At 37.8% G+C, this 16,733-nt stretch overlaps 1 protein-coding gene across 7 annotated transcripts in view; it reads left to right on the top strand.

Moving 5' to 3' along the window:
• Positions 1–13,807, top strand: part of KCNC2 (potassium voltage-gated channel subfamily C member 2) — a 71,907-nt gene extending 58,100 nt beyond the window's left edge. Inside the window, exons 2-4 of one of the 7 annotated variants that reach the window (XM_070947086.1) lie at positions 2,442–3,366; positions 5,958–6,125; positions 13,698–13,807. In XM_070947086.1, coding sequence (XP_070803187.1) covers positions 2,442–3,366; positions 5,958–6,125; positions 13,698–13,807 — 1,203 coding nt within the window. Of the gene's footprint in view, positions 1–2,441; positions 3,395–5,957; positions 6,126–11,709; positions 11,844–12,549; positions 12,612–13,697 lie in introns of those variants that run through there. The other 6 variants (XM_070947089.1, XM_070947088.1, XM_070947085.1 and 3 more) reach the window with 6 other exon arrangements.
• The last annotated feature ends 2,926 nt before the right edge of the window (positions 13,808–16,733 follow it).

Here is a 16,733-nt window from a genome sequence, read left to right as displayed (position 1 = left end):
AAAATAAAGCTATTTACTAATTTCCTCAACATGGAACATGAAAATTATTGAATAATTGCTGAAAAAGTAATTCATAATGCCAAATGTCAGAAGTAAGTTAGCTAGTATGAGATTTTTCCAGTTCTTATAAAGAGTGAATTCAATCAGGTAAGGATTTTGGAACAGTACACAGATGGCACAACATGGCAAAGTGAACTGAATGTTGTGCTCTGTGCTATGCTGGGACTTGAAATGAATTAGGTTGATAATTGGCAAATTAATATAGTTTAAGAGAAGGATAATATGGCACATTTTCAACAATAATTCAATATTTTAAAAAAAAATTCTGTCAAATCTGCTAGAAGGTGTTAAGTTAGCTGTCTAAAGAGATTAAAAGAGCTATCATGGTTATATTACACTTGTCTGTTAGCTTTTTTTAAAAAAAAGAAAAACACACATGCTACTGGATAGTATATTTATTTATTGTTCTTAAAGTAACATAGGGGAGAGAACCAGTTTACTACAAAAAATGGAAATTACAAATAATAAAGGAATGAAGAATGACAAATTAAGTCAAGAGCAAAATATAAATCAAAGAAGCAATTCAGAAAGAGCTCTGAACTACAGACAAATTCTACATGTTCTAAATAGCTTAAAATAGAGGAACTAGCTACTGTATAAAGAAGTGTAGAGTTACATTATTTTCTATCTCTAGGCAAGATTTCCAAACTTGGAAAATGATAATATTCACTCTTTACAGCTACATCTTGTAGCTGTAAGATGACCGTGGAAGCGAAAGGGTTAGTGTTTATAGCGCTGTTAATCAATCTGAGATAAGATGCCATCCACATTCACTCTGAAGGTCAAATTACAATAAAGACAACTTCTCCAATTTTAAGAAAACACTCACTGCCAACTCTATTGTCCATAAGGCTAATGAAAGTCTAATATTTATGCAGAGTTTTCTAAACATAAGAGACTTTACAAATGATTTCCTAAATATGGGTGAACAGCCAATATAAAAGGCATGGTTATATTTTATTTGGTCAATAGGAACTAATGACTTTTTTTTAGCATATCACAATGGATCATCTTAATAATAGTCTGATGTTTTTGGATATTGCATCCTACTATAGATTGACAAAAGGTATTTTAGGGAACTATATACATAATGAATCAAAGAGACCCACTATGCTGCATAGAATTATCTGCTTAGCTAGTAGTAATGATTGCAGAGGTTAAGCATTTAATTGCATTAAGTAATTAAGACTAGTGGAAGGCTCTACTTTGAATTAATCCCTCCCTGCTTCTCCGGCTAATCAAGAATAATAAGAATGGTGAATTTCCATTGTGGCCTTACTATCTATGATCAAGCAAAGTTGTATCTTGAGGGACTTGAGTTTGCAATAATAATTCCCCTTTTTGAAAAAATAGCATTTGGGTAGTTTGGATAAATTTATAAATAAATTTATTAAATAAGTTTGTGTTTCTAGAGCTATAAGTAGAAAACATGCTGGAAAAGACAATGGCAAACTTAACATCAGCAAAAAAGCCTTGTGACTTCATGATTGTGTCCATATAGTCAGTAGACATTGAGCTCCATTCAAGATCATCTTTACTTTAACTTTTACTTATGATGGAATATATTATCAAACCCCAAATAAATATTAAATTTGATTCCACACGTGAGAACATTTTTCTCCTTGCAACTTTGTCCCACTGTTTTTTTGTCAGCTAGAGAAAGAAAGTATATAATACTAGACTTTAACATTTATCCTAGTTCCATTATATGGAGTAAAATTGCAAGCCCTTCCAACAAAACTTCCAAAGAAAAAGGATAATTTTGGGTCATTTGGGAAAGAATGAAGATTCAGTCCTGTAAATATTCTACTATGCCATAAGCTTCAGTAAATTTAATAAAAGACACGACTGTACATATATATTATTGCATTACTGCTTAAATGTCGATTTGCCTAAGTACATTGCCAGAAGCAAGTATTTTCTTACTATTTGCAGATATACATAATGTCAGCCACCTACATGCATACATATCATGTTCTTTTCAATCCATGTTGTGTAAAATGCAGAAAGAAGTAGCATGGAAATCAAAAGCACAAAATAAAAAAAGGAAGGGAAATGTGTCTTGCACCACAGAATTCACTATAACTATCCCATACTTTTCTATCCATTGTTTTTTATTCTTTAAACTTGTCAGTGCTTCTTGAGAATGTTAGTAATGTCTTCTTTGGCAAATAGATGCTACATAAATTAAGTAAAATTAATTAATATCAATAATAACCAGATGACATATATCCTGTTCTACACTATAGCCCTTTCATTTATAATACTTAATTATTAATTAAGGCAAGTTAAGGCAAAGGTTCTAATTGTAATATTGTTGGGGACCATTTTTGGATTTTACTGTCTTTTTCTAATGCATTTTCCTTTCCTTTCCTTTACAGTTCATTGCTTTTGCCTCTTTATTCTTCATCCTACTCTCGATTACCACCTTTTGCCTGGAAACCCATGAAGCGTTTAATACCATCAAAAATAAAACAGAACCTATCAAAGGTAGCGAGCCAGTTCTGCAGTATGAAATAGAGACAGATCCAGCTCTAACATATGTCGAAGGAGTCTGTGTGGTGTGGTTTACATTTGAGTTTTTAGTCCGTGTTGTTTTTTCACCCAACAAACGTGAATTCATAAAAAATCTCTTGAATATCATTGACTTTGTGGCAATTTTGCCTTTCTATCTAGAAGTGGGTCTGAGTGGGCTCTCCTCTAAAGCTGCTAAGGATGTGCTTGGTTTCCTCAGGGTGGTGAGGTTTGTGAGAATATTGCGAATCTTCAAGCTCACTCGACATTTTGTTGGCCTCAGGGTGCTTGGTCATACACTCCGTGCAAGCACCAATGAGTTTTTGCTGCTGATAATATTTTTGGCATTAGGAGTATTGATATTTGCCACCATGATCTATTACGCTGAGCGAATAGGTGCCAAACCCAATGACCCATCAGCTAGTGAACATACAGAGTTCAAAAACATTCCAATTGGGTTTTGGTGGGCTGTGGTCACCATGACTACTCTTGGATATGGAGACATGTATCCAAAGACTTGGTCAGGCATGCTAGTGGGTGCTCTGTGTGCTTTAGCTGGAGTGCTGACCATAGCCATGCCTGTGCCTGTTATTGTCAACAATTTTGGAATGTACTATTCTCTGGCCATGGCGAAACAGAAGCTTCCAAGAAAGAGAAAGAAGCACATCCCACCTGCTCCTCAGGCAAGGTCCCCTACATTTTGCAAGACAGACTTGAATATGGCCTGCAATAGCACACAGGGAGAAGTCTGTCTTGGCAAAGACAACCGGCTGATGGAACATAATAAATCAGGTAGGACACAATTCCAGATGCATGTCTGGTATGTCTGGCAATATAAAGAATGAAAAAACATTTAAACTTTCTTCAGCTGAAAGAGATAGATCATACACTTCTCCCTTCAACTACTATTTGTGTGCCAGTCCCATAAATGGCAAAGTAGCTAGATCTTGGATCTGTGAATTGCTTTCTATATAGTGTTTGCTAAATGTATTCTTAATGCTAAGTTGCTTTTTGTTCCCCATTTTTCTTTTCTAGTGGTGGCTTCCTCTCTTTTTGCTTATTGCATTGTACAGGTGTTTAGTTCATGCATGCTTGTGCTATGTAACTGTGCCTTCATTCTGTTGAATTTTTATCTTATGTAATGTTTCCCTTGTTTACTGGTGTTACAAAATACTAGCAGAATCTTTACATTACTTAAACATAGGTTAGCTTAGGTTGTCCTATCCCAAATGAGTGGCTTTGAGGTCTTTGAACTTCATACACTACTGAAGCCAAAGCTTTCTGAGAGTCAAGGATTCATGGATCTTAAGAAGGTTTAATTCTAGGCTGGTCTAATTTACATGCAATGGAACAAATAATCATATAAAAATGTGTTTTCTAGATTACAATAATAGTATCATTTCATAACTTAGAACAGGTAGTAATTTCTCCAATATTCAGAGAGCAAAATATTTTTTATAATAGTTTGAAAATTCTATAAGAATAATGACATCTTTTGTCTATTTAAGTTTCACTTCACTTGTTATCCTTGACCTAGGAAACAAATATAAACTAAATTTAAGTTAAGTTAAGATCAGTAAGAAATCTATTTAGTTTGGATTAGGATCTAAACTTAAAAGTACCTTATATTAAGTAGACTAAAGTATGAATGCTACAAGATTGTCATTTAGAATTGTCTAAAGTAAATAATCCATAGAGACTTTTCATAATGTTATTAACACTGTGATCCTCCAGGTGTTTGTTTGGATATAAATACTGATAAATTCAGTGGAACTTTCTTTCAACCAAAAGTGCAATCCTTTAGATATAATTTTAATAAATCTGATACGTAAATGCACACACACACATACAGAGTTTAAAAAATGTAGGAAAGAAGAAACAATATTTATGTTTCATGAGCTTCCTCTATCATATCGTAACATGGAGAAGGCACAGTTTGCAAGTGAGTAGGATAATGGGTTCTGGTAAGAAGAGACTAGGGGAAATGAAACAGATGATCAGAGCTGAAATTTATATATTTTTTTCAAATGTCTATATGTTCCTCAGTTTCCACTGCTATCAATAAAATAGCTCTATCATATTAATATATTGCATAATAATATTATTTTTAGTGCAAAGAGGTTAATGAAAAGGTTTAAATATTAAAAAACTACAGTCTTCCCCGACCAGTTTTTCTTGAAATCTGATTTATACCCTATAATTTCCAAATAAAATGGCTTTATCTTGGGAGCACCATGATTGGAGAAGATAGCTTAGCCTTTTCTTTAAATATCAACTATTCCAGAGTCCTTGAATACAGATTTGTGTTTGAAAAGGAGCCAGTATAGAAAATAATCTAATTAATGTGTTATTAAGAAGATAGGGAAGCTTTATGAAGGGAGAATGTGTAGTGTTAGCAGATTGTTAACCAACAACCTAGAAAAACCAAACATTTCCTTTTGAGCTGCAGAATTTGAGGCAAAGGGAACCTAGACATATCTGTTAAAACAACGAAAGATTTATACGATCTGAAGAGATTAAAACAGCAGATTTCTGTGAATTGCTAAGGACCACTAGCTGATTGTCTACCATATAAACCTTGCAACATATTGTACCTATACAATTTGGGACTTACCTGCTGAATTTAGCACTAGCATAATTGCAGGTTGATTAATGCCTTCCTGCTTTTGCTGCCCTATGAATATTTTACAAAGTAATACATTTATCAACATCTTACAGATGATGGGCTCACGAGCTGCATTTAAATTTGTGACTTACAATCTCTACTGAAGAACATTAAGTTACTCATTAGTGTCTTAGTCTACCATTATGCTGAGTGACAGATTGGCAGGTGTTGCATATGTAAAAGCAATAGTGAAGTGTTAGAAAACAGAGCTGTGGACATTATGTAGCCTATCTTGTGTAATATACTGTCTCACTGCCACAACTGTAGAAAGATAGTCTAGCCTAGTCTCAGTGGTTTTCCTCATGAGATTGTCACCAACTTTATTTTAAGCAGCAAAATATCTTGGATGAACCTGGAAGAATTCCCTAATTATTAATTATCAAATGTAGAAATATAACATCTCCTGTTAATGCCAATTGATTTCTTTGAGTAGTGGATGAAATGCTATAGTAACAACATTTGCTGTATTTTTTAAATACCGAAGATACTGAGGCAATATATAATACTGAAGGCAGCATCCATCTACATGGCCAGTTTGTTTGTTCCTTAGGAAATCATAGATTTTCAGCTTTATGAGCAACATTTTTTTTCATTTCATAACTTACTACTACTTATTCTTCTTTTTCACCTTCAATAGTAAGAGTATAAGGCAAGTTATTTGTGATGTCTCATTTATTCATTGGCTATATGATGTAAATGGGTGTGGTGCTTTGACCAGTGTTATCAGGTGAAGACAGTACAGAAAGTGAGCAGCCATTGTCACCAATGGAAAGGCCCCCACCAATCAGACGCTCTAGCACCAGAGACAAAAACAGAAGAGGGGGAACATGTTTTCTACTGACAGCAGGTGATTACCCATGTGCTACTGATGGAGGGATCAGGAAAGGTATGGATTCTTTCATTAGACTATAAATTTTATCACTATTCTTCTGAACAAATGATCCTGGAATAAAGCAGATGTGAATACATGCTATAGGAAATACTATAGTCAGCATTTTTCTTTCATATTTTCTTTGTTGTCCCTTTCTTGTTTCGTATTAGAAATGTCTTTGGCTCATTAATTCATTGAAAAATATGTCATTGTTTCATTCATGATTTCATTTGTCTACCTGAAAGAATATAGATGTAGCTTAGACCATTTTCATTAAATCGCTTTCTAAACAATTAGAAATTGCTGTGGGATAATTTAAATGTAAATCTGTTACTATTATAATTTAGCTTATGCTGTACAACAGGGGTGTCAAACTCATGTTGTCACAGCGTCGTCATGTGATGTATCAGGACTTTTTCCCCCTTTGCTAAACTGGGCATGGACGTGGCCAGCGTGTGACGCATCTGGCCCACGGGCCGTGAGTTTGACAGCCCTGCTGTAGGAGGATGGTTTCATTAATTCTGAGGTAGATAAAACCAAGTTCTGAAAAAGAAATAGAAATTTTAAGGTACTATTTTTTTACAAAGTGTTTGTATTGAAAGAAGGAACATGGTTACCCAAAGCCACTAAATTAAGGATAGTTCCACTATGTTGAATAGAAAATTGCTTCAGCTACACCGGTGTTATTACATTTTTCCCCTGCAGCAAACCAATGAAAGTTCAATGGCATGCCTAGGTCACATGCATCTTTGAATCACAATCCAATCTTTAAACCCCTTCTCCCCAAAAGGTTATTTATTGCTTTATTTATTTAAAAAAATTAAATACCACTTTGCACTAGGATCTGGAAGCAGTATTTGAAAATCCATATCCACTTTTGTTCACAGTTTTCCATAACATATGGCATTTTAATATACACTTTCTATTACTGTACTTAATTGTTAATGTAAATTCCCCAAGAAATCATTTTTAAAACAAATTTCCATGTGCTATTCTTTATTTCATAAATTTCCCAAGTACTTTTTAAAATGTACATTTCCTTAATATTTATGTAAGTACCCCTTTTTGTATGCAACATTCAGAAACATAACACTCTTTTTCAGATGCATCTTTCACAAACAAATGGAATTTTTATGCGGATTTTTGACCAGAGAAAGATGAACACTAGCGGACTCAGTTCAGTGCTACTGTCTTTATTGCAACAGAGTCCGTACTGGGGATCTTGCAAATCTGCTCCCACAGATTTCTTTTACATCCCTAGGTATGTCATCCGTATTTTATGTGTTTGTTGTGGGAAACCCTGGTGTATTTGCAGCAATTATGGGTGCTATCTTAAAGGAATGTTGCTTTTGAGATCAAATAGCATTTGTATTTCTATTCATCTCATTCTCTACAGTTCCTATTGACTAGATAACCCACATAGTTAATTTATAGACCAAGAGCAGGAAGTTTTGGACCGTGTCCAACCTCTGCTGTGGAAACTCACGATCATTCTATCTCAACCCAACCTATCTTAGAGGATTGTGGTTATGAGGAGAAATTTCAGAAAGGAATAGTGTGTATTTTGCTTTGATACCCCAGAGAAAAGGAATGATATAAATTTAACAAAAAATAAGGAATACATAATTGTTTACATAAGAGTAAGATTACATTATAGCTAAAGAGACTATTACTACACATTTTATGAAAGTCATAAGAATTATCATATTTATTTTGTGTATAATTCAGTTACAATATATATTTTAGTTGCTTCGCAATGGATTCTTTATAAAATAAGTGGAATTTATTCCCAGCTAAATTTATATGAAATTGTAATCCAAATAAGAATGGCATTTTGTGTATATTGCATTTACCTGAGAATTAGTTGCTTTGATAAAGAATTCATTGCTGCTTCAACCTAGATCAATCATACTTAATGAAGTAGGCCACAGACTAAACTTGTTTAGCAAATTCATGATTCACATATGTCGAAACTATACAGTTTGTGAAATACTGAAACTATACAGTTTGTGAAACTGTTCGCTTACACCTTTGCCCAATTCACATGGGGCATAGATTTTAGTGCTGGAGCTTAAATTGACTAAGCTTATGGTCATGGGGGATTTCAACCTGCCGTCCGTGGGTGAGACGTCAGAGATGGCTCGGGAGTTCATGGCTTCCATGACAGCTATGGACCTGACCCAGTTAATTCATGGCCCTACCCACACAGGGGGAAACACGCTGGATCTGGCTTTTGTCTCTGGACAGTGGTTGAGGGATCTTGATATAGGGGATATAGTTACTGAACCCTTGTCATGGTCAGATCACTCTCTCCTTCGTCTCGACTTTCGAACCGCTGCACCCCGCCGCAGGGAGGCGGAGCCGGTCAGATGGTTCCGCCCCAGGCGCCTGATGGAACCTGACAGATTCCAGACAGAGCTTGGGCCATTTCCTGAGGTTCTGGCACACGCCTCGACTGGAGACCTGGTGGCCGCCTGGGATAGGGCGGCTGCTGGTGCTCTGGATCGGGTCGTGCCTTTGCGGCCTCTGACCCGGCGCCGATCTCAATTGGCTCCTTGGTTTACCGAGGAGCTGAGGGAGTTGAAGCGCCGGAAAAGACGCCTAGAGAGTAGTTGGAGGGCCAGTCTTCTTGAATCTGACCGGACACTAGTAAGATCCCACATTAGGAATTACTTAGTGGCGATAAAAGCAGCGAAATGTAGTTATTTTGCTGCTCTTATTGCGTCATTAGATAATCGCCCGGCCGCCCTCTTTAGGGTGACCCGCTCCCTGCTCCACCAGGAAGCGCGGGAGGACCCCTTGGAGGGTAGAGCCGAGGATTTTGTTCAGTATCTGTATGACAAAATCACTCAGATTCGGGAAGATTTGGACTCCGACTGGGTAGTCTCAGGGGGAGAGACAGGGGCAGGTCTTGAGAATGTTATCTGGGATGAGTTTGATCCTGTGACCCCTGAGGACGTGGACAGGATTCTGGGTAGACTGAACGCGACCACTTGTTTATTGGACCCGTGTCCTTCCTGGTTAGTACTGGCTTCCCGGGAAGTGACACGAGGCTGGCTCCAGGGGATTATAAACGCTTCGCTGAGTGAGGGTGACTTTCCCGCCGCCTTGAAAGAGGCGGTGGTGAGGCCTCTCCTCAAGAAGCCTTCCCTGGACCCGGCAATGTTGGTAAATTATCGTCCGGTCTCCAATCTTCGCTTTGTTGCGAAGGTTGTTGAGAGTGTGGTCACGCAACAGCTCCCCCAGCACCTGGATGAAACGACGTATCTGGATCCGTTCCAGTCGGGCTTCAGGCCCGGGTACAGCACGGAAACGGCATTGGTCACGTTGGTTGATGATCTCTGGAGGGCTCGGGACAGGGGGTGCTCCTCTGTCCTGGTCCTGTTAGATCTCTCAGCGGCTTTTGATACCATCAACCATGGTATCATGCTGCACCGGTTGGAAGAGTTGGGGGTGGGAGGCACTGTGTTGCGGTGGTTCTCCTCCTTTCTCTCTGACCGGTCGCAGTCTGTGTTGACAGGGGGACAGAGGTCGACCCCGAGGCCCCTCATATGTGGGGTGCCGCAAGGGTCGGTCCTCTCGCCTCTCCTGTTCAACATTTATGTGAAGCCGCTGGGCGAGATCATCCGTGGTTTCGGGGTGGAGTACCATCAGTACGCTGACGACACCCAGCTGTACATCTCCACCCCGGATCACCCCAACGATGCCCTTGAAGTGATGTCCCGGTGCCTGGAGGCCGTACGGATCTGGATGGGGAGGAACAGGCTCAGGCTCAACCCATCCAAGACTGAGTGGCTGTGGTTTCCGACGTCCCGATATAGTCAGTTGACGCCATCACTGACTATTGGGGGCGAATCATTGGCCCCCACGGAGAGGGCTCGCAACTTGGGCGTCCTCCTGGATTCACGGCTGTCTTTAGAAGAGCACTTGACGGCCGTGACCGGGAGGATTTTTCATCAGGTTCGCCTGATTCGCCAGTTGTGTCCCTTTCTGGATCGGGACTCTTTACGCACGGTCACTCATGCCCTTGTCACCTCCCGCCTGGACTATTGCAACGCTCTCTACATGGGGCTCCCCTTGAGGAGCACCCGGAGGCTCCAACTGGTGCAGAGTGCGGCCGCGCGGGTGGTAATGGGAGCGACATGGCGTTCCCATGTAACACCTCTCCTGCGCGAGCTGCACTGGCTCCCGGTGGTCTTCCGGGTGCGCTTCAAGGTTTTGGTTACCACCTTTAAAGCGCTCCATGGCTTAGGACCCGGGTACTTGCGGGACCGCCTACTACCACCAATAGCCTCCCACCGGCCGGTACGCTCCCATAGAGAGGGGCTCCTCCGGGTGCCGTCAGCCAAACAATGCCGACTGGCGGCCCCCAGGGGGAGAGCCTTCTCTGTGGGGGCACCTACTATCTGGAACGAGCTCCCCCCAGAGATACGGAGGATCCCGGATCTGCGCACCTTCCGCCGCGCCTTAAAGACCTTACTATTTCACCAGGCCGGCCTGGCCTAATTTTCCCCCTCTTTTATAAAAGATTTTTAAAATTTTAAATATCTTTTAGTATTTATATATTCAATTTTAAATTGGTTTTAAAAGTTTGGGGTTTTAAATTTGTCGGGGCCAAAATTATTTAATTTGATTTTATTCTATTTTTTAAATTTTGTATTGTATGTGTTTTTATTGTCTGGCTGTGCACCGCCCTGAGTCCTTCGGGAGTAGGGCGGTATAGAAATCTAATAAATAAAATAAAATAAATAAATAAATAAATTAGTAAACTCTAGTTTAGATAAGATAATACAACAGTATCCTATTACCAGTGAAGGAGGAGCGAGCACCTAGCCTAATGCTTACTTCTAACATGGTTTTATGATCTATCAAAAGAGAGTTTCTATAACTCTAGATGTAATGATTACTTAATAACATCTAAATACTGCTCATTTTAGTGTCCTAAGTGCGCACTCACTCTTTATTTTTAAATAGCCATTAGAAAACTTTAATACTATGATTTTACTGAATAATTAAACACTAAAAATATACACATATTTTAATAAATTTCAAATCTTGTAAATATTTCAAATATATCAAATTTTAAATAGTATTAAATGTATGATGTTGAATGCCTGATGGGAACACTTTTGCATATGGAACGATTTAACAAAATAAATGTAACCTCTGGGGTTACAAATAAAAAAAAATAGGCTTCATGAATATAGGTATAGAATGTTCTAGGTCACAGAACTAGTTTAGTGTCACTATACTTATCAATAAAATTCCACTGGTGCATTCTGATTGCTGGATGGGGAAAACTGTTCTATAACTATGATACAGACTTACATTATAAGAGAGCCAGTTACACTATTTCTTTTAAATATCATTGATGAAACCGAGACATAGCAAGTATATGCCAGTGGTCTTTCCACTTAAAATGTACAGAAAATATAAGTTTTATTGATAAGTATAGTGGCATCTTATCTTTTTGTCTATTATTTAAGAAAACATTAGGACTTTTTATAGGCACCCATTGAAAACATATTATTACATTGCATTGTGTTGTTTGCCTATTTTCTGACTGAACTCAACTAATGTCTGCATTTTCTCATGAAAGGCTATGAAAAATCCAGAAGTTTAAACAACATAACTGGCATGGCAGGCAATGCCTTGAGACTGTCTCCAGTAATATCACCTTACAGCTCACCTTGTCTAAGACGCTCTCGATCTCCAATCCCATCTATCTTGTAAACCAGAAGCTATAAATTGATTACATTTCTGCAATTTAAATGCTGCTTATTAATTAACGGAATAGCTATAGCATTAACCAAGTTCTATTGACAGAAGTATAAATCTGTGTTATACTTGTTAGTGTCCAGCAGAAGCACTTGGATAGCTGGATATCCTAATTTTGCTTGTAAGATCCTCTAAAATACAGTAGCTTTGTTTTCTCTTCACCGCTATTGTCCTACATTACCACAGCAATAAAAAAAAAAAAACCTGAACAATGTAAATAAATGACCATATTTTCAGGGAGATATATTTAAATAAATGTGCTTCCATTGATAATTATTCCATTCCATCCTTCATTTCTTGTGATTCCAACCTGTTCTGAATATGTCTGAGATCTTGTCATAATTGCATAGGGTGTGACTTCAGTCTAATCATGTTCATTGACCATTCTGTTTCCATTTTCTGAAATCCATCTTGCAGATTAATTGGAATCATAGATGACCTAAGACTGTGTAGATTTGTTGTTGTTTTTAATTGTACCATCTTATTGAAATCAGAGCGATGTTCGATGGGTCTGCATGTGGGATTGGGTAGTTTGTGTTTATTTTGGTTCTCTTTGATTTATTTTAAGTTTTTTTTCCAAAAATGTTATTTCTTGATTGATTTATTTTGGTACTGGGTTAATATATCAGAGTTCTGAATATTTCCGGTTGTTTGCACACAGATAACTGCAAAGAGGTTGTCATTACTGGGTACACGCAAGGAGAGGCCAGATCTCTTTCTTAATGGCTTGGGGAAGGCACAAAACATGAAAGAAAGGTAAACACAATCCAGGCTTGCAATATTAAGTTAGCAAGTGCTGCTTGGTAGTGCAGTCATTTGTCTTCTCCAGAATTCTTCAACATTTTCAGATGCAGAGCACCAAGTAAAGATATATATATTTATAAAGATATATATATATCTATATATCTATATATAGATATATATATCTATATAACTATATATATATATAGTTTGGGTTTGTCATAGCTGTAAGAGGATAATAGTTTCAAAATGGGGTTTTGACCAGCCGTAAACCTCTAACGCTAAGGCTTTCACAATTTATTTGTCAATGTTTCTTTATTTTTTTTCTTTAAATGCTTTGTCTTGTGTGTTGTGTTACTGTTTTTCTGTCTGTATTTTTCATCTGTCTTGATGTTCCACAGTTGCCTTCTTCAAAGCTGCTCTTTTCATGTAAGTTTAGCTACTAAAAGCATTTGCTTCCTTCCCCCACTTTTTGATACATGTATCTATGCATATGCTAAGTATAGCTTAATAAATGGCCACTTCCTTAACATTTTTCAAAAGGTGGGATTTAGCAATGGTTTTGTCATTTCATTAGGATTGCTGCTTCAATCCCACATTTTTACAATCTGCATTCATCTTTATGTTCAAATTTTATTCTCTATAATTGCTTTTTCTTTATAATAAAAACAAGGTAACATGGTTTAAGCAACATCATGAACTTAGTTGCAGATATGAAGTTTTGGGCTGGTGAGGAAAAACACCCAACAATGTGAAAGAGTTAAAAATCTAAAGTTTTTTAAAAAGTATTATAAGAGATAGTTCAGATTGTTGAAAATTCCCAGATTTTTGTATGTTTAGGATTGCTAGGAAAACAGATGTATCTAAACATGTAACATTCTTTGCATAAGATGCATGTTATATAAAAATGTACAAGGTTGTATTTGAATACTAATATTTCTTATATATGGAGATGTACATTCTGTTTTGGTAATAGCACTTGCAGATATAGCTGTACAGTACATATGTTTAATATGAAAATAGATTCATCAAGAAATTAATATCTGATGCTGCTATTATTGGCTACAGTGTTATACAGAATTTATCATGGATTTTTGACTGCTGAAAAAGGGACAATGGAATTTAGCCATACCAAGGACTGTACTGGAAAGAGTTTGCTCCTCCTGAATGGGCCCTGATCATCACCTAACGCCTTGAAGAGATTCTTCTAATTTCCTATGGAAGTTGAGCTTGTTATGAGGATTAAGGACCAATTTTAACAGCTGCTGCCAGCAGATGCAGTTATTAGTCACTATTGATGAGTCAACTGTAAATAAAATGTGTGTGCATGGAATATCAGCTTTAGACGTCTACACCAAGGGATGCTGCATCTCTGAAACCCCATGAAAAAAGACCAACACAACTCTTTGTGTATTCTTCTTGGTCACTACAACAGGCCATACTGTGGATCATAAAAGGCACACAATTTAACAATAGTGATGTTAACACATATGTTTCCTCATAGCAACTGTATTTTTGCAAAGTTTGTAACTTAAGAACATCAATGTCATAGGATTTTTCAAGAAGTCTTTGCACTCTCAGTTTGCTGTTTCTATATTTTTATGAATCCTAGTGAATGTGCCAAGAGATGGTTTAGTTTTGATCTGGATCAGAGATGTGTGAATGTAGGTGAAAGTAGTAAGCTGAAGAAAAAAATCACAGACTTCACCAGAATTGTATAGATGCTTTTTGTTGTTGTTTTGATTTACTTCATTGTTACCTCATAGGTATTGAAAGAAATAAAATATGGGCAGTTAAATATATTATAGTTTTTTTATTGAAATGATCACAAAATATTAGTAAATATAAAGTGGAAAATATGAAATAGATCTTAAAATGTATATTTTGCATAACAGAGAGATTCTTTACTTTTTTGTGATTTTTGTGATAAAATTGTTCTAGTCTATTCAACGTCTATGATGCTTTGTTGCCAGGTACTGTGTGATAACCTATGTTCTCTCCCTACTGTTTAATAAGACCTTCTCTAGAAACTGTTTGTCACCCTATTTTGAATGTAAGAACGTTTCCCACATATGAAACTCTGTATTGTGGACCTTTTTGTGAAGCTGTCAAAAGGTGCATGCAGAAGCCTGGTGGAAGCCAGTGACCATGTAACTAACCAAAATGGAAAATAAAATGCAAAAGATCTTGGGGAGGACGTTGGAACACAACTCATAAAGTTGCTCATATTTTCTTTTCTCTACTGTTTCCTTTTTCTTGTCCCTTCTTTAGTTTAAGCAGTATTTGGCCATTCTGATTATAGTGAGTATCTTTTACACAGATTATTTCAGGATGAAATCAGTATCCCATAAAACAAGAGGACAATGCATGAATGAAGAGAGACAATGCTGTAGTGCATCTCTCTTTTAATTACAACCAGTCTGTTACCTCTGAAACAAATTGTTTCCTTCTCTAAATTGTGTTCTAATTCTATACTGTTCATTACACTGCAATCCTATACATATATCAAATACATAGCAACTAGTTTCAGTGATACTTAGTAAGACTATAGTATTATACAGGGATGGGTTATAATTTTTTTTTACTACCGGTTCTGTGGGTGTGGCTTATTTTGTGGGTGTGGCTTGATGGTCATGTGACAATTATTTAAGATTTAGCAGAGGTACTGGTCTACCAGGCTTTTAACTGCTTGAAGAGCTGTACCAATCTACCCATTTATTTTTGCAGGCACTTGATCTACTCATGTATTTTTGCAGGCAGTGGTCTACCCATTTATTTTTGCAGGCACCGGTCTACCCATTTATTTTTGCAGGCACCGGTCTACTCATTTGTTTTCTTTTAACACTGATCAGCTGTAGGGCGGCCCTTTGAAGCCCGGCAGCAAGAGTTTAAACAGTTTTTTTCCCTCTAGCCATCAGCAGGGATTCGGGAGGCAGCAATAGATTGGGAATGGGGCCAAATAAAAGGTAAGAATAACACAGGGAGTGGATGAGGGGGCAGGGGGGCGGGGGGCAGAACCAGTTCGGTGACATCATATCACTGCTACCGGCTCAGTGGAACCAGGCTGAACCGGGAGGAACCCACCACTGGTATTATAATTCTCATAAAATATTTTCATATTCAGTGCTTTACTTAACTGTGGAACAACTATCAAAGAGGTTTATTTCTATATGCTTTTCAAGAAATTGTTTATATCCATATATATTTCCTTTTATGTAAGAAGAAGTCTAAAGGAATACCACTATCCTTTTGTTTTGGTCGCTGGGGCAGGCTTCTTGGTTGTCTTGGCTTTGATGTCCAGAGAGGGTTGCAATTTGGTTCCAATTGGACTGCTGGTTCCTGGAGTTCCCTTGTTGGGGGCAAGTTCTGCCCTGCTCTGGATCACCTGGAGCAGGCTCTCTTCGAATCGTCTGCCCTCTGCCATGGTAGCCTGAGTTTCTCTCCATGTACCCCAGGTGTCGGGGAGTGAATGGAGAGCTCAGGAATCCTGGTCATTTTGATTAGTTTCAAAACTAAGAGAGTTGGCTTGCCGTCAGGGTTCTGACCGATGCCCTAATTAAATTATGAGCCTCAAGCCAAGCTTCAAAAGAAATCCAGTTATTTATTAGGAACTTTATTCACAAATTAAGTGAAGCCAACTCTGACCTCACTTAATTCGTGCCTTGGCTCTGACACTGTTTACCCCTCCCCCCCAAGGTGTGTCATCTGTCACATTTCCCAACGAAACAATTTCGCGGATTGTAGAAGTTACTCTGTCTGGTCACTGTGGGTCACCCTGGAGATGACCTTGACATTGCCGTCTGAAATGTGCTTTGTTTTAACTGAAATGCAAGTTCCTCGATGCAGCTGCGAGGCTCAATTCCCCATCCCGCTGCCTATGGCAACTTGAGGGCAGGTCAGGAATGCTTTGTGAGTTGACAGGTTGCTCATTCAGATCTTACGTGTGTTGAATAGGAGGGGTTTTTTTTGCAGTTATGTCAGGCTCAACCCCAAAGATAACACAGCAAAAACCAATTGAGTCCAATCGTTTACTTGCTTACACCTAACGGACAGAATCTTGCCAAACTAAAGTTATAACTTTCTAACCAAGATATATCCTGAGAA

This window comes from Pituophis catenifer, unplaced genomic scaffold, assembly GCF_029215685.1.
Source record: "Pituophis catenifer annectens isolate HBS135680 unplaced genomic scaffold, rPitCat1.0.hap2 SCAF_7, whole genome shotgun sequence".
NCBI classification, from domain to species: domain Eukaryota; kingdom Metazoa; phylum Chordata; class Lepidosauria; order Squamata; family Colubridae; genus Pituophis; species Pituophis catenifer.
Note: the sequence above shows the minus strand (reverse complement) of the source record. Positions and strands in the feature narration are given on the sequence as shown.